General features: G+C 56.4%; 1 protein-coding gene and 1 long non-coding RNA gene across 5 annotated transcripts; one reads left to right on the top strand and one right to left on the bottom strand.

Annotated features, from left to right (window-relative positions):
* Window positions 1-2,374: 2,374 nt before the first annotated feature.
* LOC123391156 lies at window positions 2,375-11,774 on the top strand. The gene is made up of 2 exons (XR_006605783.1): window positions 2,375-2,446; window positions 11,538-11,774. It is a non-coding gene; the product is annotated as an uncharacterized LOC123391156 (long non-coding RNA).
* Window positions 5,619-24,413, bottom strand: LIPE (lipase E, hormone sensitive type). Of its 4 annotated transcripts, none has more exons than XM_004780428.3 (10): window positions 23,173-24,413; window positions 13,667-14,202; window positions 11,512-11,602; window positions 11,261-11,406; window positions 10,866-11,051; window positions 10,388-10,682; window positions 9,434-9,661; window positions 9,034-9,210; window positions 6,501-6,904; window positions 5,619-6,227 (listed from the first exon to the last, which is right to left on the bottom strand). In XM_004780428.3, the coding sequence occupies exons 1-10, from the start codon at window positions 24,104-24,106 to the stop codon at window positions 6,015-6,017; spliced, it is 3,210 nt and encodes a 1,069-aa protein (XP_004780485.2). In that variant the 5' UTR covers window positions 24,107-24,413; the 3' UTR covers window positions 5,619-6,014. The 4 variants fall into 4 exon arrangements, with proteins under 4 accessions (XP_004780485.2, XP_012905436.1, XP_012905435.1 ...); XM_013049982.2 differs by lacking the exon at window positions 23,173-24,413 and adding an exon at window positions 21,647-21,766; XM_013049981.2 differs by lacking the exon at window positions 23,173-24,413 and adding an exon at window positions 21,168-21,416.
* Between the last annotated feature and the right edge of the window lie 74 nt (window positions 24,414-24,487).

Genomic DNA, 24,487 nt, shown 5'->3' with positions numbered 1-24,487 from the left:
CCGACTGAGCCACCCAGATGTCCTGATCTTGCATTTCTGACTCTGAGATGCCAGGAATGTGTCTGTATATTGTGAGCTGAGAGTGAGAACCCCACTCTCAGCTCCTCCTTTATATGTCCCCCAGGTGACCCTGGGAGGGCGACTCCTCCCAAAACGAGCCTCAGTTTCTCCTCGTCCTCCTCCCAAAATGAGCCTCATTCTTTTCCTCCTCCTCCTTCCTCTTCTTTTTCTTCTCCTCCTTCTTCTTCCCTCCCTCCTCCCCTCCTCCTCCTCCTTCTAACATTTATTTATTTATTTGGTGGGGGGAAGGGGCAGAGGGAGAGGGAGAGAATCTCAAGCCAACTCCCAGCTGAGTGTGGAGCCCATCACAAGTCTTGATCCCAGGATCCCAAGATCATGACTGGAGTTAAAAATCAAGAGTCAGGGGTGCCTGGGTGGCTCAGTGGGTTAAGCCGCTTCCTTCGGCTCAGGTCATGATATCAGAGTCCTGGGATCGAGCCCCACATCTGGCTCTCTGCTCAGCAGGGAGCCTGCTTCCTCCTCTCTCTCTGCCTGCCTCTCTGCCTGCTTGTGATCTCCCTCTGTCAAATAAATAAAATCTTAAAACAAAAAAAAATCAAGAGTCAGATGCTCAACCAACTGAGCCACCCAGGTACCCCAAAGTCTCAGTTTCTTCTTATTGGGGACAAGGGGCCCTGTGGCCTCAGAAGAAACCCTTGTGTGAAAGGGAAGTTGGGAGGAGATGGGTGAGGCCAGGGAGAGGCTGAGAAACATGATGGGGCACAGAGGGATGGTTAGGATGGGGATGGAGGAAGGACTGCACTGAGAGGGTTGTCCATTCATTTGATACACAGTTGCTGAGCTCCTACAATTTGCCAGGACCTCTGGTGGGCATTGGTTCAAGATGTGGGGAAAGCAGAGAGACCCAGAGAGATGTCCCAAGGTGGCCCATTTGTCTCCATGGTGGGGCTTAGTGACAGTTCTGAGTGATGGAGACACAGTGGTGGAGAGGGATAGAAAGGACCCTGCCCCTCCCTAGTCCTTCCTGAGGCCCAAACTGTCCAGATGAAAGAACAGAAGCCATGGGGGTAAGGCCCTGCCCAGGCTGGGGGCACCCCCATGAATCATTTTCTTATCACTTCCTAATAGGATAATGACACACCTACCCCCTCCTAATCACTATTTTTGACCCCAACTGGGTCCAACACCCACAGTGAGAAGGGTTGGACAAGTCTGGTATTTTGAAATCAGAAGAGGAGATCATTGAAAGTCCTGGTCTTGGGTCCTTGCAACCCCAGGACCCAGGAGTTCTAGACCCCAAACCCCCACCCCAGGAGTCCCCACTTGCAGCCCCTCTTCCTTTGTTTGCTGTCTACCTTTTCTAACCTCTCTGGGCCTGTCTTTATCGCTTTGTCTGTTTATCTCCATCTGTGTCTTGTGTCTTTCCTGTTTCTTTACATCTGCATCTTGATTCTTCCTCACTGGGCATCAATTTTCTCACTTGTAAAATGGGGATTATAATAATCTGATCTCTTAGAACTGTAATGAGGAAGACATGCGATAATTAACCGAAATGCTTCGCATAGAAGCGGGGCCACTGTCCATGCCATGCAAGAGAGAGCTCTCTTATAATTATTGTTTTTAACATTTTAATCTCTCTTGGTATCAATGTTTTTCTCTTTGTCTCCATGTGAGTTTCAAGTCTCCTCACGTTCTGGGTGCCCCTGGCAGACAAGGTTCCTTGGGGGGTGGAGGCGGTGGTGGAAAAGCACAAAGAAGCCAGAGCTTCCCCTAAGCCGCCTCCTCTTCATCTCTATTCCAAGCCTCACCTCGCGGGACCCAGAACTCTTGCCTGGGGCAAGGCCTGGCTCCAATCCCATACATAGCCACATAAAATCTTAAACCTCAAATCCGTCATCCCTGGGCAGACCAATGAGTCTTTCAGGTTCCCAACTCCCTCCTCCCTCAAGAGCCAACCATTCATTCAGATGTTCCTCAGACCCTGAAGTCTAGGTTCCTCCATCCCTCCTCCCTCAGGACCAAGGAGTCCGGACTTCTCAAGTCCCCATTTTCCCTTGGGACGCGAGGATGTGGCCAGCGAGCAGTGCGAGCAGCCAAACCCCACTTTCGGGGCGCTTCTGCAGCCCACTACGCCCTCCGCTGCCAGAGGCAGGCCTCCGGAGGCTGGCTGTGATAAGCTACCCATGACGTCAGACACTATCTTCCAGCCAATAGGCGTTCCACCCCTATCGCCGTGGGCCACTCGCGGGAGTGGTAGGCGGAGCCCATGGCCTAAGTCGGGCGGCGATAGGCTCTGGAGGACGCCAGTCTCCACTAGTCTTTGCCAGTCAACCAATAGGCCGCGCACCTGTGGGGTGGGACTCCTTCGACGCACCGCGGAGGCTGGAGCTGCTGGTGAGGGAAACAGGTTCTGCTGGTGCAGTCGGTAAGCCCCTTCCTGCACGCCCAGTACAGGTATTCTGGACATAGTTCGGAGGGGAAACGGCGAGGCTTGGTGGGGTTGAAGGCGGAGGGTCCGCTTAGCCCGGAGGACCGAGCATTTAGCTTTGTTGGAGAAACTGAGTACCAGATGCTCATCTCTCCATTCCATTCCTCTGACCCTAAACCTGATCCTCGGCTGCTCCTACCTGGTGTGCGTACCCATCGGTTCCGTCTCTCCTGCCTTCATTCTCTCTCCCACTCACTGGCTTTCCCATTTCCTTCTGTTGCTACTCGCTTGCTGGCTCATCGCACACTCGGCCACTATTACTTAAACGTTTCCTGAGGCTTCCAGTGTGCTAGGCCTTGTGCTGGCTGACTACAGTGGTGTCCAAGACGAGTCAGGCGTAGGCCTTGCCCTCGAGGATCCCGGGTCAGATGGGAGGACGGACACGTTGATGGGCAGGGGTGTGCCGAGGTGGGGGAGTACAGGAGAATCCTTTTTAGCTTTACTGGGTCAGGAAAGGGTTTCCGAAGGAGGGGACATTGGCTCTGGATCCTGGAGGGGTACAAGTACCAAGCAAAGGAGAAGAGCGTGTTGGAGGATGTTTCCTCATAAGCGGGGAAAGCAAAGCATGCGGGAATATTACTGTGTGTAGGTGCCCAAGGAGGCCAGTCAGGTCCTTGCAGTGGGGTACCTGTAAGGCTGGAAGAGGAAGAAGAAGTGGGCAAGGCCAATTTGGCAGCTCGGACTTTGTCCTGGAGCGGGGTGGTAGTGGGGAGCCATGGAAGGGTTTAGAGCAGGGAAAGACCAGGTCAGAGCTGCAGCCAGAATTGGAGGAAGGAGACTGGATGCCAGTAGCCCAGAAGGTGGCTTGGGCAGATACCCAGGCAGGAGATGAAGCGTGGATTAGGTCAGAGACCAAGAGGATAAGGCAGAGAGGGGTTCAGGAGGTAGAAACAATAGCATATGGGGCTTGATGGGCTGTGGGGCTGTCCAGGACAAGACCCAGAGTTCTGGCCTAGGCTACAGGCGTACAGGAGCTGTCCCTGAGATGGGGACAGGAAATAGGAGCAGGTTGGTGGCTGGTTGACTGTTTTGGGGGAGATGAACAAGGGGTTCTATGAGCTCAACGAGGGAATAGGACCTTTAGGGAGAGTTCTGGGCCATGGTTCCCTCCCCCACACAGCCCTTGCTCAGAAGTCACTTATTGGTTGAATGAGGGCCTCTGTGGTGAGGGTCCCCCTGCCCCATCTGCTCAGGAAACTTTTCTTGTACTTCTGCATCTTCAGTCTCTCTCTCTCCCTTCCTTCCCCAGCAGCATTAAAACATGTTCTGTCATCTCTAAACACACACACACACACACACACACACACACACTACATCCAGCTCCCTTGAATTATTTCTTACCCCGTTCATAGCTGAAGACTTGAGGTACTCACTGGCCAAATCTCTTACCTCCTCAAATCTCTCCCTCCTCAGCCCTCCATGTCTGGCTGCCCACATCCCTGGCCCTGCAATGGCTCTGGACAAGTCACCAAGGACCCACCCACTCCCTGCTGAAGTTGGGGATATTTCCATCCTCATTTCACCCAGACCACTCTCTCTCACCTGAAATTCCCTTTGCTTTAAGTCCTCTTCTCTTGTTTCCTGCTTAGCTTCTTCCCTCTCCAGCTCCACCTTAGAACCCTCCAGGACTGACTCCCTTTTTACTGCCCACCCCTTTCCTGGGGAGCCCTCAGGACTCTCTGTCCTGACCCTCTGCTCATCCCATCTGTCCACTCTTCCTGGAAAGAATCTAGCTCCAGCCAGATGTGAGCATCTAGTCTGCTCTCCTGCCTCCTGCTGCTTCCTTGATGTCCCCCTGGGTGGTCTCACAAAGACCTTTTGATCTCTCCATGTGCAAAACATACTGTCACCTACCTTGTACACACCAGAGCCTCTTTCGAGTAAAGACACAGTCTTACTGTCCATGTGCTCCTGTGGCTAGCCTGGGTGCCATTTTCATCCCCATCTGCTCTACCCTCAGTAAGTCCTCTTCAACCTCAGTTACGGCTCCTACTCCTACTCCCTACCCTCATCCCTGTCCTCAGCTTTCTCTGCCTCCAGGACTTGCCCCTTTCAGTCCATCCCCCAATGTCCCAGGGTCTGATCCTGTCCCTCCCCTGCTCAGAGTCCTTCTGTGGCTCCCATTGCCCTCCAGTTACAGCCCAGATTGTACTCCAAGCCCTTTAGGATCTGCTTTTGCTGACCACTCCAGGCCCCTTAGGCCACTCCCCATTTTGCACCTGACCTTCTGGCCAGGGATAGACTTTGATAACTGCCCAGTAGCTCTCACAACTTTGCATGTTTCTTCTGCCTAGCAAACTTAACACTTCTCCTTTAAGGTCAAGCTCATATCACCTCCTCTGTGAAGCCCTCCTTGACTACCACTAATGGAATCTGAGGGGACTGTGACAGCCTGTGTCTGGGTCTCTTTGTCAACTCTCCCCGCCCCCCTGCCCTGGATAGAAATTATCTCTGCTCGGGATGCCTGGGTGGCTCAGTTGGTTGGACAACTGCCTTCAGCTCAGGTCATGATCCCGGAGTCCCGGGATCGAGTCCCACATCGGGCTCCCAGCTCCATGGGAAGTCTGCTTCTCCCTCTGACCTTCTCCTCACTCATGCTCTCTCTCACTGTCTCTCTCTCAAATAAATAAATAAAACCTTAAAAAAAAAAAAAAGAAATTATCTCTGCTCTAAACCCAGGGCGTACGAAAGGGCAAGACCTCTGAGTCTTGGTTGAGGGACTGAGTGACTGTCACAGCTGGGCAGAGCTTGGGCTTCCAGTATTTGGGGTGACCAGTTTTGTTTCTGGTTCCCTGTTAAGTTTGCTGTAGTTCTCTAGGAAGTATGGGTTTTCTTTTCTGGGTGGGTGCGGGGGCTGGGTCTGCAAAGGGGAGTAGCTGAGAACCCAGAGCCCTTCGACACACCACCTGGATTAAGTCTGAAGGTGGTGTGTGTTAGTAGGGGTGTCGAGTCCCTCCGCACCCAAGAATCCGGGCCTGCAGTCCCCTCCTTCCTCAGGATCCACAAGCTGGACTCCCAGCTTTCTACCGCCAGGCTTCTCAGATCCCAGCAAGAGCCTGATGCTGCCCCCTGGTGGGCGACACCCGACACTATTTGCAAGAGGCCAAACTAATTAAATACTTTTATTTACAAAGGAATAAAACCAAACCGACTTGCCAGGTAGGGCCAGGCCCCCACCCTGCGGTGGTCACAGCAGCAGTAGAAGGCAATGATGGAGTGCAGCTCCAGCTGTCCACGGAGACTAGTTGGTGTGCGCCCCCCACCCCTTAGGCCAGGGTCTTGGCTTGGGACCCCCGCCCCCACCCCTACCCCTGGCCGTCCTCCCACCTTAAGGCACAGCCTGCCCCTCCCGCTCAGTCCGAGGGAGCCGGGAGCCCCTCAGGGGGGCCCCGCCACCCAACCCGGGGCGCATTCACCACGGAGGCCGGCTGAAATGGGAACAAGAGGCCTTTAGTGTCGCCCCCCGCAGCCCCATCTCCCTGCGCCTCCTGGCTGGGGCCAGGGCTCAGACCCGCGGCGCGGCGGGCGGGGCGAGGATGAGGCGGATGCACTCCACGCACTGCTCGGCCGCCTGCCGCGTTTCTTGGCACAGCGCCGCCAGACTCAGGAAGCCGTGCGGCAGGTCCTCCACCACGCGCAGCGTCACGGGCTTGCCCAGGCCGCGCAGCCTCCGCGCGAACATGACCGAGTCGTCCAGCATCGGGTCCAGCGCGCACGCCTGTGGGACGGCGGGGTGGGCACGGGGCAGAGGAACGAGGGGAGGGGCCGATGAGTGGGAGAATGAGCCTCGGCCCGGCATCCCCCACCCCCCAGACCCACTGCCTCTTTCCCCTTCCCCGACTGTCCCTAGAGGAAATGGCAGCCCTAGTTCCTGGACAGGCTTACCCCCTTCCCCCCACCCCCTCCCCCTCTGTGGCTCCCGCTTGGGGGCTCTCTTCCCCAGGTGAACCTGCGTCCACCTGTCCCTGCATCATCCCAGTCTGGTGCTCACCACAATGTGCACGGGTGGCAGGCTCTGTAGCATGCTGTCAGAAGCCAGCAGCGGCGACATGAAGGGGTTCTTGACGATGGGCAAAGAGCAGAGGGGCATCCGGGTGGTGCTATGGCTGGAGCGCCTGGGATGGAAACCCTCTGGGAAGGCGGCGCTTGCGCTACAGCCTCTGTCCTTGGTGCTCAGCTCATCCGGCGCGTCGTCGGGGCCCACGAAGAAGTTGATGTCCGAGGGCGTGGGGGGGCCAAGTGTCTCCGCGGATAGTGACAGCTCTGGGGTGTCTGACGTGTCCGAGCTGCCCTTTAGGCTCAGGTCGTGTAGTGTCAGGCTCTTGAGGGAGTCCGTGCCCAGCGGGCCCTCGGGCTGGACCAGGGCTGCCTCAGACACGCTGCGCCGCATGGGTTCTGCAAAAGGGGCAGGGTAAGGCGGCCAGTCCGGGCCACCCATCAGCCTGGCTTTGTGTGCTGGGTGAGTGAGTGGCTGAAAGGAAGGGTCAGGGGGAGGACAGCGGCCTGTGGAGGAGGAGCTGAGTGCTAGGGCTCTGGAGGCTGCATGTTCCCCCAGACTGTGTCCTTGGGGATGGGTGGGGAGCCCCACGTGCCCCCTGACTGCAACTCCAAGGGAGAGGTGGAAGGAGTCAAGGTGGAGGGCTGTGTGTGTGGTGACCAGGATGGTGAAATGCAAGTCACTTCACCTCTGAGTGCTCAGTTTCCTCCTTTGCACAAAGAGGGCATAAAAATAGTCCTTATCTCACAGGAGGTGGTGAGGACTCAGTGGGATGAGCCATGGCTCGCCATTGGGAGGTCATATACTATCCTCATGTCTTAGTAGTAGTAGTAGGCCTCCCCGACCCCAGCACGAGGCCCAGCTAGCCTGTGAGGGCCGCTCGACACAGGGTATCCACAGTGGAGTAGCAAGCAGGCCCACACGGTGTGAAAGGAAGCCGTGTTCACAGGGAGCTAAAGAGTCTTGGGAAACTGGTTCTCAGGGGCCCCAACCCTGCAGCCCCAAAGATCTGTTCCCAACATTTCCTTCGTGTGCTTTGGTTTTATCCCTTCCCTTTGAGTGAGCCGGGAAGTGCCCTGCTGATGCCGGAGATGGCTTCGGCTGGTGTTGAATGCCCACCTTGGCTGATTTAATCAGATCTGTGCTGCTTACCACTAGCGCACCAGGACGCTGCCTTCTGCAGATCTTTTTCTTTTTTGTCTACATAAATCCTCGAAGGCAAGATGCAAGACGATAGGAGAATAACGGCCTAAGTGCTTCATGACCCAGAGGGTCACAGGCACGGAACCAGTGATGGGAGTCATGGGGTGCAGCCTGTCAGGCTGCCAGCTTCTGCTAGGAACACCTACTGGGTGTTGGGTTTGTGCTGGGTGCTCGGCACAAACAGTTGCATGAAGTCCTAACAACAAACTCATGAGGCAGGTCCCCTGACTGTACTCATTTCATGGAGGAGCAAAGCAAGACTCCCAGATTGGGTCCCTGACCCCCATCCCCTGAGGTTGCTATACTGGCCTGTGTGCCTCTAGGGGCTGTACTTGCCACCTCTGACCTTTAGGGAAAGCCCCAGTGCTCAATGATCCACGGTTCAAATCCCTTTTAATTGTTTTTGTGTGTATTTGCATTCATTTGAATATCCTAAGATTTAAAAAGTTAAAGTAGTGGCACCTGGATGGCTCAGTCATTAAGTGCCTGCCTTGGCTCAGGTCATGATCCCAGGGTTCTGGGATCAAGCCTCGCATTGGGCTCCCTGCTGGTCAGGAAACCTGCTTCTCCCTCTCCCACTCCCCCAGCTTGTTCTCTCTCTAAAATAAATAAATAAATCTTAAAAAAAAAATCTTAAAGTAGGACACATTCGGTTGGAATAATTTTCTGAATAGGAATGGTATCTACTTTTGACCACGTGCTATTATTCAAAAAGTACTTCGGGGTGCTGGAGATAGAAAATGAGTTGGCTGTACTTTAAGATCATTAAAATGTTAAAAAAAAATGGTGGGAAAAAAATAGATCCCTGGATGTTAGTGATTTTTGGATGCATGAGGATCCTGCCACCTGCCCTGAGGCTAGGAATCTCTTCCACTGACTGAGGTCTGTGCAGTCTGCTGATCTCCTTGCCCTTAGGCTTCTAGGCCAGCCCCTGGAGTGGGGTATTACCCCCATGTGTCTCTGTTAAAAGTCTGGGAAGAATCTAGGAGGGCTGGACTCCCCTCTGAGGGCCCAAGAGATTTGAGTGGCATTATCAGGATCGAAAATCAGCACACGTAACAACCTTTGGAAGGCTAACTCTTATAGTTCCTGGAAGTTCTGAGATGACCTGGTGGACTGGAAGTCCTGGAAATTCCAGGATGTGGATCGTTGTGGAAAATCAAGGCTGTGCAGTAGTCCCCAGGGATAAATACAAGGTTAGAGCCAGAAGGTTATCTCCGATTCCCTGAGCACTCCAGGACACAGCCTCTCACCTCCCCCCAGGACTTCTGGTGGACTGGGCTCTCTACCTCGAATGGGTGCGTGAGGGGAGGGCTTCACTCACCTGCTGTGGGTACTGAGTTCCTGTGGGACTTGTTCCCACTCAAGTCCAGGAAAGAGTGGAGCCATGAGGAGGCGCCCACGCGAAGGTCCCGGAAGAGCAGGGCTGTGTCTCGTCGCACCAGCCCCATCATGCCCAGGGCCTTCTGGTCCGAGTTGGAGGGGTCCTCTGTCTCTCCACCTGTGGAGTGTGTGCAGAGGGCTGAGGCCCAGTCTCAGCACTTGCCAACGTCAAGCCTCTGTGCCCTCAGGGACCCAAGAATGTCTGATGGCTTCAGTGGGGACCAGGAGTCTCTGATTTCCTTTCCCGAGCCCTGGGAGACTGGGCGCTGGCCCCCGTCCCTGTAGGACTCCGGCGTCCAAGCCCTCCCCCAGGCCCCCAGCTGTGTGTGTGGTGGTCTTACCAGCGTAGGCGCTGACACACTTGGTGAGCACACTGAGGGGCAGCAGGGGGTCCATGATGCTCAGAAGGCGGGAGGGAGAGGCGGTTGATTGTAGCATTGTGGCTGGGTAAGCTGCCATGATGCCATCTGGCACCCGTACCCCATAGGCTGCTGCCCGGAGGGACACAGTGAAGCAGAGGTTCCCACCTGCGCTGTCCCCTGCGAGGCATATCCGTTCCCCTGTTGAGCCTGGGTTGGAGGGGTGTTGGAGAGGGCTTGGTTAGCTTGGCAGGGAGGAATTCAAGCTCTGAGCCAGGAGCAATGGACTCTCAGAGGTAGGATATGGGGGCTCCAACCCCAAGGTCTAGCCAACTGCAATTTTAGAGATTGGTAAACTGAGGGAGGGGTTTGGGGGACAGCAGTCGGGGGATCAGGGAGACTTGATGATGTAGAGATCATGCTCTGAGGAGCTTGAGGCTGGAGGTCAGAAGCAAGGGGGACAGGTGGTGAGAAAGGAGAGACAGGGCCCATTTCGGGAAGGAGGGGCAGCGGAGGCCTGGAGATGGAAGGGCAGGGTTCAACTGACCATACAAAAGAGCCACATCCGTGTGCTCTGGGGCACACCCCTGCCTTGTCCTGGGCCTCTGGAGATGTCAGAAGAAGGAGGTCAGAGGAGCTGGAAGAATGGGCTGGAGCGAGGGCCAGGGAGCTGGACATGCAGGACAGGCGGGTGGAGAGACAGGAGGAGGAAAGAAAAGGTCCGAGGGCATGTGGGGTATCAGGGCTAGATGGGGAGAGCAGGGGGCAGTGGGGCAGGAGGGGGTGAACAGGTGGCAGAGAGCTGGGTGGGAGGAGATGGGAGGGGAGGCAGCAGGTGCAAGACTGAGGCCTGAGCAGGTAAATGGCTCTCTCCCTGCGCAGTAGAGGGTGGTGGCAGGACCAGGGAGTGGGTGACAGCGAGGGGCGGGGGCTCACCGAGGAGGGCACAGTGTTTGACAGCCCAGCAGTAAGCGTAGAAGCACTCCTCCAGCGCCCGGGGGAAGGGAGCCTCGGGGGCCAGGGAGTAGTCGATGGAGAGGATGGGAACACCCAGCTCCTGGGCCCAGCTCTTGAGGTAGGGCTCATGGGATTTGGAGGTCTGGGCCACGAAGCCACCGCCGTGGATGTGCACAACCAGGGACTGTGCGCGGGGTGCCTGCTGGGGGCGGGGCCGCAGCTCCAGGCTCCGGGGCCCCTCAGACTTCACCAGGTTGCTGAGCTCCTCACTGTCCTGGGCGGGGGGGATGAGGAAGGATGATGTGGGTGAGGCTGGGGCAGCCTGCCCGGGCCTCACCCCACCAAAGGGATGTGCTCAGAGACACAGGATGGGCATAGGGAGCAGGTGTAAGAAGTGGGAGGTGGGAGGGCGTCTAGGTAAAGGGGCTGTCAGTGCTCCTTGGCTGTTATCTCTTACCTGTCCTTCACGCAGGTCATAAGAGATGAGCCTGACGAGGACCGGCCCGGGGCCCGAGTGGGCCAGGGGGGGCGAGATAGTGACCGTGAACTTGGGGTCAGCAGTCAGCGGCATTTCAAAGGCCTCTGGTGGCAGACTGAGGAGGCGGCTTACCCTCACGGTAGCTGATGTCATGTTCGCTAGAGACTGGTGGGAGGAGACAGGAGGGGTGCTGGGGACGAGCTGCTTGCAGCCTCTCATGTCTCCTCTCGGATCCCCACCCTCACCTTTTCCGTCACGCACTGTCCCTGAGCCTGGAGCCTCACTGAGGCCTGACGTGGCCTGGGATGGGTCTGTGGGCCCCAGTGTGCCCATCTTGTAACACCCGTGGGGTCTTCATCAGGCCCCCTGCTCACCGATAGCACCTCAATCTCAGTGATATTCCAGAAGGATTTCCAGAAGTGCACATCTAGGTTCTGTATGATCCGCTCAAACTCAGCCCCACGCAGTTCTGGGTCGATGGCAAAGCGGCCGCTGGTGAAGAGGGAGCTGGCAGTCACACCTGGGGGTCAGGAGGGGTATCAGGGACTCCAGTGGGGGGAGATGGAAGGAGGAGGAGGGACAGGAAGGGAGGTGGGGCTGTAGGCAGGGTCTGGCAGGAACTCACCAAGGCCTGTTTCATTGCGCTTATAGTGCTCCCCGAAGGACACCAGCCCGATGGAGATGGTCTGCAGAAATGGCCGGATGGCAGGCGTGAACTGTGGAGAGACGCTGCTGGGTCACCTGCTGCCCAGGAGGGACTGGAGGCAGGAGTGAGGGGCAGAGATGTGGTTTGGGGGGAGGCGTGGTCATTCAGCAAACATTTAGTGAGCTCCTACTCACATTGCTCTAGGCAACAGGAAGCAAATAAAGGTGCATGTTCAATGTCAAGGAATGCTTTGAAAAACCAGTAGGTGGAGGGGACACAGACTGATGACTAGGGGGTCAGGCTACTTAGATGGGTATCCAGAGGGTGCTGGAGGAGGGATCCAGACGCAGCAAAGGAAGGCTGGGCCCTGCAGAGGACATGGCAAGTGCAAAGGCTCTGAGGCAGCCTGTGCTTGGTGGGGGTAAACTGTGTGGCTGGAGCAGAGTGAATAAGGAGAGAGGGGCAGTGGCCAAGGTAAGAGAAGAGGGGGCTCATGGAGGAATGTGGATGTATTCCAGATGTGGGTGGAGCCACAGAGGGCTGGGAGTAAGGTGATGCAGAGATTTCCTGAAAGTCATCGAGGACAGAGATGAGGCCAGGTGCACGGACGGGGACCAGTTCCTGGGTGGCAGGAAGACAGACAGGAGATGGTCAGAGACAGGGCCAGAGATCTTGCAGCAGAAAGCCAAATGGGGAGACGCATCTGAGGGAGGAGGCAGGCAGCTAAGAAAAGACAATGGGGAGACAAGATCAGAGGAAAAAAGCCATAGGAAGCTGGGCATGGGGCCAGCAGGGTTCTTTTGTTCATTCAACAAATGCAGGCCTACATCCTACTTCAAGCTAGGCACTAGGCTTTGGGTGGGGGGTGGGGGATGGGCAGGAGGAGGTGCTAGCTAGCGGTGCACAGAGGCTTCTGCCCTGTGGGGGCTGACATTTTACAGGACAAAGCCAGTTCTGTAGCATAGCTGCTGGGCCCTCAGAGAAGAGCTGTCAGGCATGACCTTGCCCCTGGCCGGGGGCCCAGTGGGCCAGAGAGCACAGCGGTGCCTGGCCATTTTGCCTGGAGTGCTGGCTTGGGTGGCCCCAGGATCACTCTCCCGTGACTCCAAGGTCGTGGCCGGGACACAGGGAGGAGCCAGCTGGCCCAGCTGGACTGATTGATATTTGCTGGGGGTCAGTTTAGGTGAAGGGAAGTTCCCAGGAACATCCAGGCTGGATTGGTGAGGACAGGCTGCTCCATGGGGAAGCAGGAAAGAACGCTGAGAGACTGCCAAGCCCATCTGGGCTGGGGGATTAGGGGGACCCAGAGAGAATCTGAGGGGCTGCAGAGTCACACAGCTTCAGATGCTCCTGTGGGGGGCTTCCCTGATGTGCCTGGGGCCTGGGGCACCTAGAACTGACCTCATAGGAGTACACTGGACCTCTGCTCTGAGGCCTCAGGACCCCGTCCCCCACCCCAATTCTGAATCCCCAGATGACTTGCTCAGAGTCCAAAGGCTCCCAGGCTGCCTTCCTTTCAGTGCTAAGGTGAGCAGTACCCCCATGGGAGTGTCTGGAGTGGGGCCACCACCAGGTCCCCCTGGTAGCTCCTTGGCCTTCCCCATGGCTGGAAAATCCTGCGTCAACAGCCCAGGCTGACCTGGGGTCCTGTGGCCTTGAGCCTCTGTAAAATGGAGCTAGCCCCCTCCCTTCTGCACATGCCCCCCCCCGGGGGGGGGACTAAATGGGGTGTGTGCTTTTGAAGAGGCCTTTGAGAACAATACTAAGCACCCTTCTGAGGGGTCTCAGATGATTCAGGGGCCAGGCAGGTCACCATAAAGACTGGTCAGATCTCTGAGCGTAGGATAATAGAAAGTCATGGGGATCCTGGCACAAAGAGCTATGCGAGTTGACGATTTCTTACTACTCGGTGGAATCGACCCAGGGGCCACAAGTTTGAGGACCCCCCCCCCACCCCCCGTCCCATGCAGCTGCCTGAGCCCTAGATGGCTTCCCCTTTCCAGGTCTACCATCCTGGGAGTTCAGGCAAACCGACCACTATGGCAACTGTACCATGCTGTGGGGCCAGGTAGGGGCCCACCGGGCACCTTCACTCTGAGTCCAGAGGAGTGGGGCTGTGGCCGGGGGAGCTCACCTGGAAGCCCAGACAGCGGCCATAGAAGCAGCCCTTATGCAGAGTGACATACTCGCGCAGGAACTCAGCAATGAGCCCATCGTCACCCTCAAAGAAGAGCCCCCCTGGCTGGTTAGTGGCCAGCAGGCCCTGGGCATAGTAGGCTAGGGCCCGGAGCTGGGTGAGGGCGACCAGGTAGGCCTCGAGCTCTGCCAGGTTGTGGCTGGTGCGGAAGAAGATGCTGCGGCGGTTGGAGGCCACGTAGCGGGACTTGTGCAGTAGGTGTGCCAGGCAGCAGCGGGCCGTGTGCACGAGGCTGCGGTACCCATTGGCCGGCGTCTCGGCGTCCAGGTCAAAGAGGTGTGCCACGCTCAGCAGGCGGCCCAGGGCCGGCTCCAGCCCCAGTGCCTGCTCCCGAATCCCCGCGAAGACTCCCGACAGCCGCCGTGCCGTTTCCCCAGGGCCCTGGCTCGAGAAATAGGCCATGTTGTCCTCCGCCAGAGTCACCAGCGACTGGGTCATCGTGCGCAGGTCCATGCTGTGTGTGAGCCGCGAGGCTGTGGGCCAGCGGGGAGCCTCTGTTAGGCAGGCTAAGGCCAAGGGTGCAGTCTAATGCCCCATCCCCTACTTTTGCAGACCCAAGAGTCCGGACCCTAGACCCCCGTTCTCCCTGCTATCTCCTATGTGGGGCTCTTCTTGGATTCCTAGCTCCACGTCTCTCCTACAACCCCAGAGTCTACCCACCCCTCTGTTTCCTTCCAGGGACCCAAGAATTCAGGTGCTTGCTCTCCTGGGGGCCAGGACTCTGAGGTTCTCTGAGAGGTGTGGAGCCTAACTAGGTCCCCCCTCTCTCAGGCCCCAGGTGCCACCCACAGGCCCATCCCCTCCACCAGAATTTGGGAGAGCTCAGCTCTCAGCCCATCCATTCCCATCTACCTGGTGATGTTGCCAGACCCTGGTCTCAAGCCTAATTCTCTTCCTGAACCCATTTCATAATCCTAGCCTTACTTAAAACAGAGGAGTCAGTCCTGTCCCCCTCCTGGTCCCTTGAATCTGGCTGTGGAACCTCCTCCAAGCTCCAGCTGCCTTCCTTTTCCTCTGTGGGATCCCCACAGGTCGGTCGGTCCCACTGCTCCCCAGCTGGGTCCCCCAGCCTTTGGGCCTCTCCACTTGGCTTAGATCGCACCAGCCAGCCCCATTCCCCTGCTTAGAACAGTCGCCTTCATCTCTGCCATTAGCCTTGAGCTCCCTCTGTGCCAGACCTGTGCTAAGATTTTTCCATGTGTTTGTTCCGTTAGTGCTTGCTCACCCTGAGAACCAGACTGCCTCCATTTTTGTTTCAACTGTTATGGGTAGCATCCCCATTTTACAGGAGAAACTGAGGCTCCGAGGTGTTCAGTAAGGAGCTGAAGCTTGCATTGATAGTGGCAGCGCGGGATTCAAACCCTGATCTCTGGGTCCAGAGCCCTTACTTCTGCTGGTCTCCCTCCCAGGGTTCTGGAAGCTGGGCCTCTGACTATGGCCCTCAAAAACTTGCCCTGGCCTAGGCCTGACTCCCCACACTTCAGGGTTCCTGGTGATCTTCCCTCTGGGATCCCTGTACTGTCACCCACGCCCTGGGCAAGCTGCCGTTGACTCCCTTGGTGGAGATGGTGCCCTCTGCTCAGGGGACTCTTCCCTCCTGAAGCCCACTAAGGACCCTGCCTGGCTGCTGCCTCATCCCCGAGAAGGTGTCTCCCCTCCCTTGCAGTCCCTGGGGTTTTAAAGCTCTACCACCCCTGTCTCTCAGCAGACAGTGCACTCACCCCTCCCAGACCTCTTCTGAGCTCCCCCAGGCTGAGCTGAAGGCTCCGCTAGGGCTGAGAGTGGCGGGTGCCAGCAGAAGCCTGGGGCGATAAACCAGCGGGGAGGAGCAGAGCCTGCCCTGGGTGTGGCCACCGGCTCCACCTCCCACCCAGAAAGGACAGGGAAACCATGTGTTGTAAACACAGCAGGGAGCCCAGCGCCCCTCCCCCTCTGCTGGTTCCCAGGCCTGGGCTCAAATGGGAGTCCTTGTCCCAGGCTCCTCTGCCTTAGAACCCAGGAGTTCAGGCCCCAGCCCCTTCCTCCCTTGGATCCAGGCATCCAGACACTCAACCCCCTCAACAATTAGAAACAGGTATCTAGCCTGCCAACAACCCTCTTCTCTCTTAGAAGCCAGGAATCTTAGCCTCTGTTCTGAACAAACTGTCTCTTTTCACCAAGCCCAGCTGCCCTCCCTCTCCCCAGGGTGGATTTCAGGGAGCAAAGGCCCAGTGATCTCAGCTCCTGTCCTGTCCCCTATGCTGGCCCTGGCACAGCCGGCCCCAGCTGTTGGTGGTGGTAGGCGGGGAGGGAGAGTCAGCCCTGCCTGTCCCTCCCCAGAGCACAAAAGCCGATTAAGGGGAGCGCCTAGGTGGCTCAGTGGGTTAAGCCTCTGCCTTCCGCTCAGGTCATGATCCCAGGGTCCTGGGATCGAGCCTCTCATCAGGCTCTCTGCTCGGTGGGGAGCCTGCTTCCCCCTCTCTCTCTGCCTCTCTGCCTACTTGTGATCTCCCTCTGTCAAATAAATAAATAAAAATCTTTAGGAAAAAAAAAAGCCTATTAAGGGTGGTGCCAAGCTCAGCTAGGGGTTCTGAGCCACGTGTCCTACGGTGTGGTGTTCCCACACTGGGCACATGCCACGTACCCTTCACAGGCCATCCTGCTGTGACTGTCATCCCCACCTCACATATGGGAAACTGAGGCTCCAATAAACACCTTACTGATGTGATTCCATGTACTCCTTACCTGGCCAGCTCTTTCTTACCCTTTAGGCCTTGGCTTCCCCTCCACACACAGGCCCTCTCTAACTATTCCTCCCCACCTAAGACACACACCCCTATCATTACTCTCTGCCATCATACTTGCATTTCTTCCTAGAATTTTACACACTTGCAATTAGACCCGTTCATTTACATGTTTGTTGTTTGTCTCCCCACCAGGGACAGACCCAGACTTCGTGGAGCTGTGAAGCTGGTATGTGTAGAAGTAAAGCTCTTTTTAGGAAAAAAAAAAAAAAAAAAAAAAAAAAAAGGTGTAAAATCACAAATACAAACTTAGGGACAGGGTTTTGGAAGGGGTCTGCACAAATGGGAGGCCCTGAGGTCATCTGCTTGGCTATAGGTGAATCCTCTGTCTCTCTTCTCTCTTTTTTTTTTCCTTTTTAAGATTTATTTATTTATTTGCTGGAGAGAGAGAGAGAGAGAGAGAGCAAGCACAGCAGGAGGGGCAGAGGGAGAGGGAGAGAGAACCTCCATCAGACTCCATCAGATTCCCCGCTAAATGGGGAGCCGGGATGCAGGGCTTGATCTCATGACCCTGAGATCTGGACCTGAGCCAAAACCATGAGTCAGACCCTTAACAGACCGCACCGCCAAGGTGCCCCCATTTCTTTTCTTTTGGATTATGATGCCCCTAGGGCAGGGGGTGGCCTCAGGGCTCATCATGGGGTCTGGAACATAAAAGTTACTCAGCAAATACCTGACAAGATGGAAAGAAAGCGTGAAGAGTCAGAGTGGGGGCAGAAGCAGGTGAATGGGAGCTTGGGAGAGGACCACCCCTCCCCAGGGCAGACAACCAGACGAACAGATAGACGCCTCTGGAGACAGTGCTGAGGTTGGTGACCAGGTGAGCCTGGATGGGCTGGGATGAGCAGTGGCAAGGAAGAGGCTGAATCCCAGGCCGTCATGATTCCAGGGCCCTGCCCTTCCACCCTGTTCTAGGCAGCTCCCCAGGGGCTGAGCTGGGTGGAGGAGGGAGGAAGGGATATTGAGGTTGCCAGAAACTTGCCAAGAATCTCAGGCAGAGGGCACTGGGGCAGAGGCAGGCACCCAAGGCCCGTGGGTAACAATTGGGGTAGAGGTGGGACCAAGGGGTCCTGCCACCTCGCGCCAGCCCTTTGCCCTAAAGAGTCACAGGACAGCTGGAGCCAGGCTGGATTCTGGGCCCTGGGGACTGAGCAAGGGTGAGAAAGGAAGGCAGCTCAGCGAGGATGGAGGAGGAAGGGCCAGCTCTGAGGCCTGGGAGGGGTGAGAGCTTCTGAAGGGGAGAGCCCTGCAGGGCAGAAGCTGGGTGGGGGGCAGCGAGGGCAGCCTGCTCCCTGAGTGTGTCTGCCTCAAAGGGCAAACACTGTTCTGACAACCCTGTGAGCCAGGCACAGTAACTCATCTCGTGCTCTCCGCAGCCCAGGGGCTGGGACTGTCCTCGCCCCTTCTGGCAGCAGAGACAAGTGAGATGCAGAGGAGGACAGGACCGCCCATGGTCACAGGGCTGAGGAGGGCGGCTCAGGGGGTCTCTGCAGTGTTTCTGCTGTGTGTGTGTGTGTGTGTGTGTGTGTGTGTGTGTGTCTCCTCTCCATCACGTCTCAGCTGGCTACTTTCTGGGTGGTCAGGTATGAGTGTTTTGGAGGCTCACCCATGATGTATGTATGTATGTGGGAACATGTCATGCCTCATGTTCACCTGGCCTGTGTTTGTGGGTGGGTGACATTTTTTTCCAGTCTGTGCATTTGTATGTTTTTCTGTATGTTTAGGGCCTGTGTGTATGTATGTGTCGTGGCCCCTGTGAGTGTATCTGTGTGTTCTTCTTGGCCTGTGAGATTGCACAGGCATGTGTCTGTATGTTTATGGACATGTATACTCATATCTGTGTGCATCCGTGTGTGTGTGTGGCCACTTCCCACTACCATCTAATGCATCACAAAGTTCTGCCCACTCTGCCTCCGCAGAAGCCTCTGGAATCTGGCCCTTGTCCCACCTCTAGTGACCCCTCATCTAGATAATTGTATTAAGTTTTTATGTGTCTCTGATTTTGCCCCCTTCAATCTCTTTTCCACGTAGCAGCCAGAGGATTTTTCTAGAACTTTAGTCCAGTCACATACTCCTACCCCCGCAACACCCCCACCCTTGCTCTCAGGATAAAGCCCCCATCCTGGACATGACCTTCCAAACCAGGTGCTCTCTGGGCCCCCTGCCCACCCAGCCCCCTCTTCCTCCCCTCCCTTGCTGAGCTCCCTCTGTGTTGTAATGAGCCACTTCCTTGGGCCTCAAGGTCTCTGCCCGCACTGTCTCCTTTGGCTCCCTGCCCCCCTTGCACAGCCATCAACACTTGCTCATCCTTGGGTCCAATGTCACCTTCCTGGGAAGCTTCCCTCTTTCATTTTCTTAGGACTTTCTCTCTTGTATTTGCCACAGTTTACAATTATATTTGATTTGTGGGATTATGTGATTCACTTATACCTCCAGTGTGAGTCTGTCCTCACCACCAAGAGTCTAGGCCTGACACAAGTTAATGTTCAGTGAACAAATCTGTGTGACTGGAGCCTTCTGGATCCACAATCAAGGTGGGGGCGCAGAGCAGTTTTGAGTTCACACACTCCTGCCCTCAGGAGGCTGGGTTGGCCATCTCTCTGCCCTCACTGGCCAGGTAAAGAAGCCCTGGTGACCTTGCTCCCTCAGAGCCTCAGCGTCGTCATCTCGGAAATGGGGTGATCATAATGACGCTAGAGTCATTGGTTCCTGGGAAGATCAAACTGATGACTAGGACTGCTGCAGCCAGCCTAGAGGGCTGGGGCAAGGTCTGATTCACCCTACTGAGGCGTGGCACCAGGGCAGAAACTCAGGAAATGACTGGTGGATCTCAGAGCTTAGTGGAATGAGTCTTTGTGAGTAGGTGGGCCCTTGGGTTGGTGGGTAGGACTGGCTCAGCCCTGTGCAAAGCACCCCACCTGATAGGATTCTGAGTCCTCATGACAGCCTTAAGGGCAGTACAATTATTATTATCCCAGTGTTACAGTTTATACATTCCTTCACTTACTAATCCAATAAATATCTGAGTGCCTCTGTGCCTGGCATGTGAGGCTATGAAAATGTGGGCTAAACAAGGCAGACACAGCCCCTTCTTAGGGGAACTCACTGCCTACTGGGAAGTAACAGTCATCATAACCTCCGCCCCTCAGGCAGTCATGCTGTGTGCCCGTGTCTAATGTGCTACACTCATTCAAACCTCACAACAGCCCTACGAGCCAGGGAGTCCGATCATTGTGCCCACTTTACAGCTCAGAAAGTTCAGACAGGGAAAGAAGCAGCCTGTTGCCCAGTGTACCATAGCTTATAACCCCAGGAGCCACACCAGCAACACCCACGTTTTTAACTTTGGTCTCTACTGCCTCTGGGCACACTGTCCTGCCTGTGAGGCTGTGTCTGGTAGTGTGACAGTGAATGCCCTCAGGTCCCAGCCTGAGCTCGGAGCCTGTCTGCCTGTCTGTGTGGGTGTGCTTGTGTGCCTGTATTCCTGTGTATAGCCAACTCTCGTTCTGGCTAATGATGTTGCCTAAGGCAGACAGAACAATGGGCTTGGGGTCTCTAGGGCCTGGGGGCTATGTCAGTTTCTTTCCTTCACAGGAACTTCCTACAGGTCCTCACTTGGCTTCACAAATACTCATCCCTAGCAAGAACTTAATGTGTTGTCCTGCCTGGGGCTTGCAGCATCTCTGCTGGTTTGTCAGTCTTTCTCCTGTCTGCTGAGATCTGTAAATAATGTGACACCTTGGGAACCCAGTGGACAGCCCTCCCTTCTTTGCGCCAGGGTGGGTGTGGTGGTCTGAAGCTACCCAGGGCCCCTAGTTTTAAAAAGAATGGGGGGTTGGGGCGCCTGGGTGACTCAGTGGATTAAAGCCTCTGCCTTCGGCTCAGGTCATGATCCCTGGGTCCTGGGATTGAGCCCCGCATCGGGCTCTCTGCTCAGCGGGGAGCCTGCTTCCCCCTCTCTCTCTGCCTGCCTCTCTGCCTACTCTTGATTTCTGTCTGTCAAATAAGTAAATAGAATCTTAAAAAAAAAAAAAAAAAAGAATGGGGGGAGGTCAGGAAGTTAGACCCCAATGATGCTGGGCTGAAGCAGGTGGGCTGACAAGGAACTGAGACATGGATTGAATGAAGGGTGGGAGGATGGACTGTTTTGAGTCATACTGTTTTGAGCCTGGGGCACTTCCCACTATGGGGTACCCCTTCCTCCTACCTTTTCCTGACAGTGAATGCCCTCTAAAACTTCCTCTTGGAGCAACCGTTTCTAAACCTCTCCACTATCCTCTCATGAGTGCTGGGGCCCTGAAAACCGGCTCTCGAACCATTTTTTTGGTAGGAAAGACCGAGGCCAGGAATCACCCCACGGTCACACAGCGAGTACGGAGCAGGACAGGGACCCCTAGTTTTGGAGACTCGCATTCAGGATCGTGTTCCCGAGTCGCTACTGGGACATCTGGTAGTCTCTAGGCTGAGGGTAATATTCCACTCTCACGTCACCCATTCTCACAATGGATCATCCCCGCACCCCTTCGCAGGGCGGCATTGGGCCAGCCCACGGGCTGCCCCACTTCTCGGGGCCGTGGGTCCGTCCACTTAGTCCCCAGTTCCCTGCAGGATGTCCAGGGTTCCTTCCGTTCTGCAGCCGACCCCCGGGCGCTCACCTTTGGTTTTGCTTTTTCGCCACCGCCGACGGCTACGACTCTTGGAACCCTCTTTGGCCCTCTTCGAGGCCAGGGCCCCATCGGCCCTGGCTGCCCCGCTTCCCCAGTCAGACTCCATCAATTCTCGGCGATCCCCCACGCGGGGGCTGATTCCAGTCGCCGGGCCTCGCCGGGAGAGCCAATCCTCGCGGCGCACCACCACCGGGCCCCCATACCATCCAATCCTGGGCTTGCTTTTCTCTGGGTCCCGCCCCCTGAGCGATCCGGGCCGCACTCCACTGCCGGGTCCCGCCCTGGGCCTAAAGCCTGGCCCCGCCCCCTCGCACACTTTAAAGGGCCCGTGACCAACGAAAATGCAGCCCCAGGGCCGCGAAAAGTGTCCTTCGGACAGGACTAGCGGGGAGTCCCGCGGGGGTCGTCCCAGAAGGGAAGCCTCGCTCTTCTCAAGTGCTGGCTCTCAACTTCGCTTTCCCACTCACCTTCCCAAGTAGGGATCCCCTAGAACGCGACCCGGACTGCCTGGTGGAAGGGGAAAGAGGGGCGCCTCTGATCCTCCGCCTTTGGGGGTGGGGGTGGGCCAGGTCCTCCGGCAATTCAATGCCGGGGAGGGGCGACAGCACTAGAGGCGTGGCTCTGCCTGATAGCCGTTGGAGAAGGAAGCCCCGCCTTCTTCCTGCCGTAGATGTCCTATTACTCTCTTTCTCGGGGTTCTTTTCTCGGCCTTCTACCTTTCCAAGAGAGTGGAAGGGCGGGGGGCAAGAAGAATGCTCGGCGCCTGCGCACTAGCCCGAAGCCGCGGATCGGCCGCCGAGAGCGACCGCATAGGGCCTGGCGCGTGCCTGGGAAAAGGCGGGAGACAGATGAGTCTCGAGGCTCACGCATGCGCACACAGTCAACTGCCGGCGGGGTGCAGTGGTGGTGGTGGGGGGAGGCTGCCCTGTTGGTGTGTGGAGCGCGTGCCCTGACACTGGGTTCTGGAGCCTACAGAAAGAGCTCTTCATTCTCAGCGCCGGAAAAAGCGGACCTCAAACCCTTCTTTCCCTCCCGAAGCACATGCGCAGCCCTGCCCTTGAGAGACATCGTTACTCTCTTCGCAGGTGCGAGAGAGATGGCCCAGCCCTTCAGGAAGAGACCGGCCTATGAGCCACGGCCACCATTGCCGGCCCCTTGGACTACCCGGCCATATGGGAGCCCTCAGCTTCTGGATTGGGGCTGCCTTGCCTCCCCTCAGGCTGCGTCCACAACCAGCCCCTCATTCCATGGATGAGACTTCACGTACCCCCTTGGGCCTGAGCACGTCAGAGGAGGGGGCAGCGCCGGCAGCCCGCGGAGTCCCGGGCCCGGCCCCCTCGCATACAGGTCCTGGCAACTCTCCCTTTGTCCGGATTCAACCTTGCTGGAGACTTCGGAGGACCCCACAGCCCCTCTCCCACGCCACACTTCCTGAGAACACAACCCCCAGGCAACTGAGCCTGGCTGGACTGGGGGTGGCCTGGCAGAGGAGTAGGTGCCGCCCCGCCCGCCTGGGGCGACCTGGAAAGCTCAAGGATCCCTGAGGCCCGATTTTACCCCTAGAGGGGATGGAAGCACCATGAGGGTAAGGGTATACGTGCAGCACCAGGTGGCTGGTGCCTAAGGCAGGGGGTGCCCCACGGCTGTGAGTTTGGGGACCGATGGGCAAATACTGGTGGGGGATGGGGTGGAGTGGCAGCTACTCTGTTTCCTGGCCCCTAGGTCAGAGCCCTGTCCCACTTCTGTCCCCGTGGGGAGGCAGTCTGGTGTGGGGAAGAAGTCACAGCTGGGGTCTGCCAGTCCCAATATCTGTCCTGCCTCTTGCAAGGCCTCTGTGTCTCCCCGCCTCAGCTTTCTCATCTATCAGATGGAGCTGTTGATCTTTGTCTGCAAGGAATGGTGAGGGATTCCTAGAGCCAACCAGACATACTGGTGGTCCTCAGCTCCCCTTGATGGTCTCTGGGAGGATCCGTTCCTCTGGCCTCAAACTCACCTGCGTCCCTGTAGTGTCTGTGAGTCTGGCTGCCAGTTCTCTTCCCATGTGTTGATGTCCCCCCATGCCCTGATGCCCCTTCATTTTTCCCCTTGAAGGCCAGCTTCTTTCCCTTGGCCACTGTTCCCCCTCTCTTGGGTGATGAATTGCTCTTTAATGGAGACCCCACATCTGGTTCTGAGTCAGAATCTGTGACCCACTCGTAAAACATCCTCCACTCTGAGGCTGGTCGCTGCGTGGATATTTGGTGTAGTTTTGATAGAAATCCCCACTCGGTGGAAGATCTCAGCTGGACTTTCATTCCTCGGGCTGGAGCTCTTTGCTGGGCTATAGGGTCTGATTGTCTCAGTCTCTCTTGGGATGTAGATTCACTCTGGTCAGGTGATCCATTTTCGGGTCTAGGTCTAGACTGAGCTGGAGGTGTTGATCCAGCTTCTCGATGAGCTGGAGGTTGCTTCATTGGACTGGGTCCTGGCTGGCCAACCTGTGCCTCTCTCAGTTCTGGCTCCTGCTGAGTTTCAGATTCTTTTCCTGGCCCAGGTCCCTGTTGTGAGGTAACTTCCTGTTGAGAGGAGGACACCCGGTGCATGGGAGGTGATTGCTGTGGTGCAGGCTCCTGTGGGGTGAGAAGTTCCTGCTGCAGAGCTGAATTTTGTTGGGTGCTAGGTTCCTGCTGGGATTCAGCTTCATGTTGGGCAAGGGGATTCTGCTGAGTGAGGGGTCTTTGCTGGGGAGCCAGTTCCTGTTGAGTACTGGGTCCCTGATGAGTCTTAGATGCTGGCTGGGTTGTGGCTGTCACTTTTGGCTCAGGCTCTGGCTGGGTGATAGGTGTCTGGGGTGGCTTGGGTTCTAAGTCATGCCTAGATACTGACTTAGAATGTGGCTCCATTGTTGTTACTTCCATCTTGGGAGGTGTTGCTTTCCCAGATTTCATCCTTCTGGGCCCCCAAGACTTCCTTTGTCACAGATCTCTCATTGATTCCTCATGATGGCACCTCCCTTTGGATTCCACTCCTTCATCTTGGCATCCCTGGTTCTTCCATTCTAAGGCAGTTGGCAGGTAGCACTGCTGACCTCCACTCCTATACCAAGTGATGGACTTCTGTGCCTCCTGCTGTGGGAGGAGGGATTAGGAACAGGAGGAGGCTGAATGGCCAGTACTCTCCTACCAAAAGGGAGGGGCTTGCCCTCTTGTGTCATAAATAGGACCCCACCCCACTTACCACTCAGTTTAAGTGTTTTTTTTTCCTCTTAAGGCAAGCATCCTAATTTAGTCCTTTGTTTCTTCTGGGATGACAGAAGCCAGATTCTGGAT

This window comes from Mustela putorius, unplaced genomic scaffold, assembly GCF_011764305.1.
Source record: "Mustela putorius furo isolate JIRA1106 unplaced genomic scaffold, ASM1176430v1.1 tig00000196_pilon_pilon_pilon, whole genome shotgun sequence".
NCBI classification, from domain to species: domain Eukaryota; kingdom Metazoa; phylum Chordata; class Mammalia; order Carnivora; family Mustelidae; genus Mustela; species Mustela putorius.
This window is presented reverse-complemented; position numbering and strand designations above follow the sequence as displayed.

Excerpts from the sequence above, each read along its gene's own strand:
- LIPE (XM_004780428.3), bottom strand. The coding sequence starts at position 24,106 with ATGAAATCTGGGAAAGCAACACCTCCCAAGATGGAAGTAACAACAATG. Across the intron at positions 11,407-11,511 it reads GCGCAATGAAACAGGCCTTG|GTGTGACTGCCAGCTCCCTC; the intron begins GTGAGTTCCTGC and ends CCTGACCCCCAG. Across the intron at positions 6,228-6,500 it reads TGCCACCCGTGCACATTGTG|GCGTGCGCGCTGGACCCGAT; the intron begins GTGAGCACCAGA and ends GCCGTCCCACAG.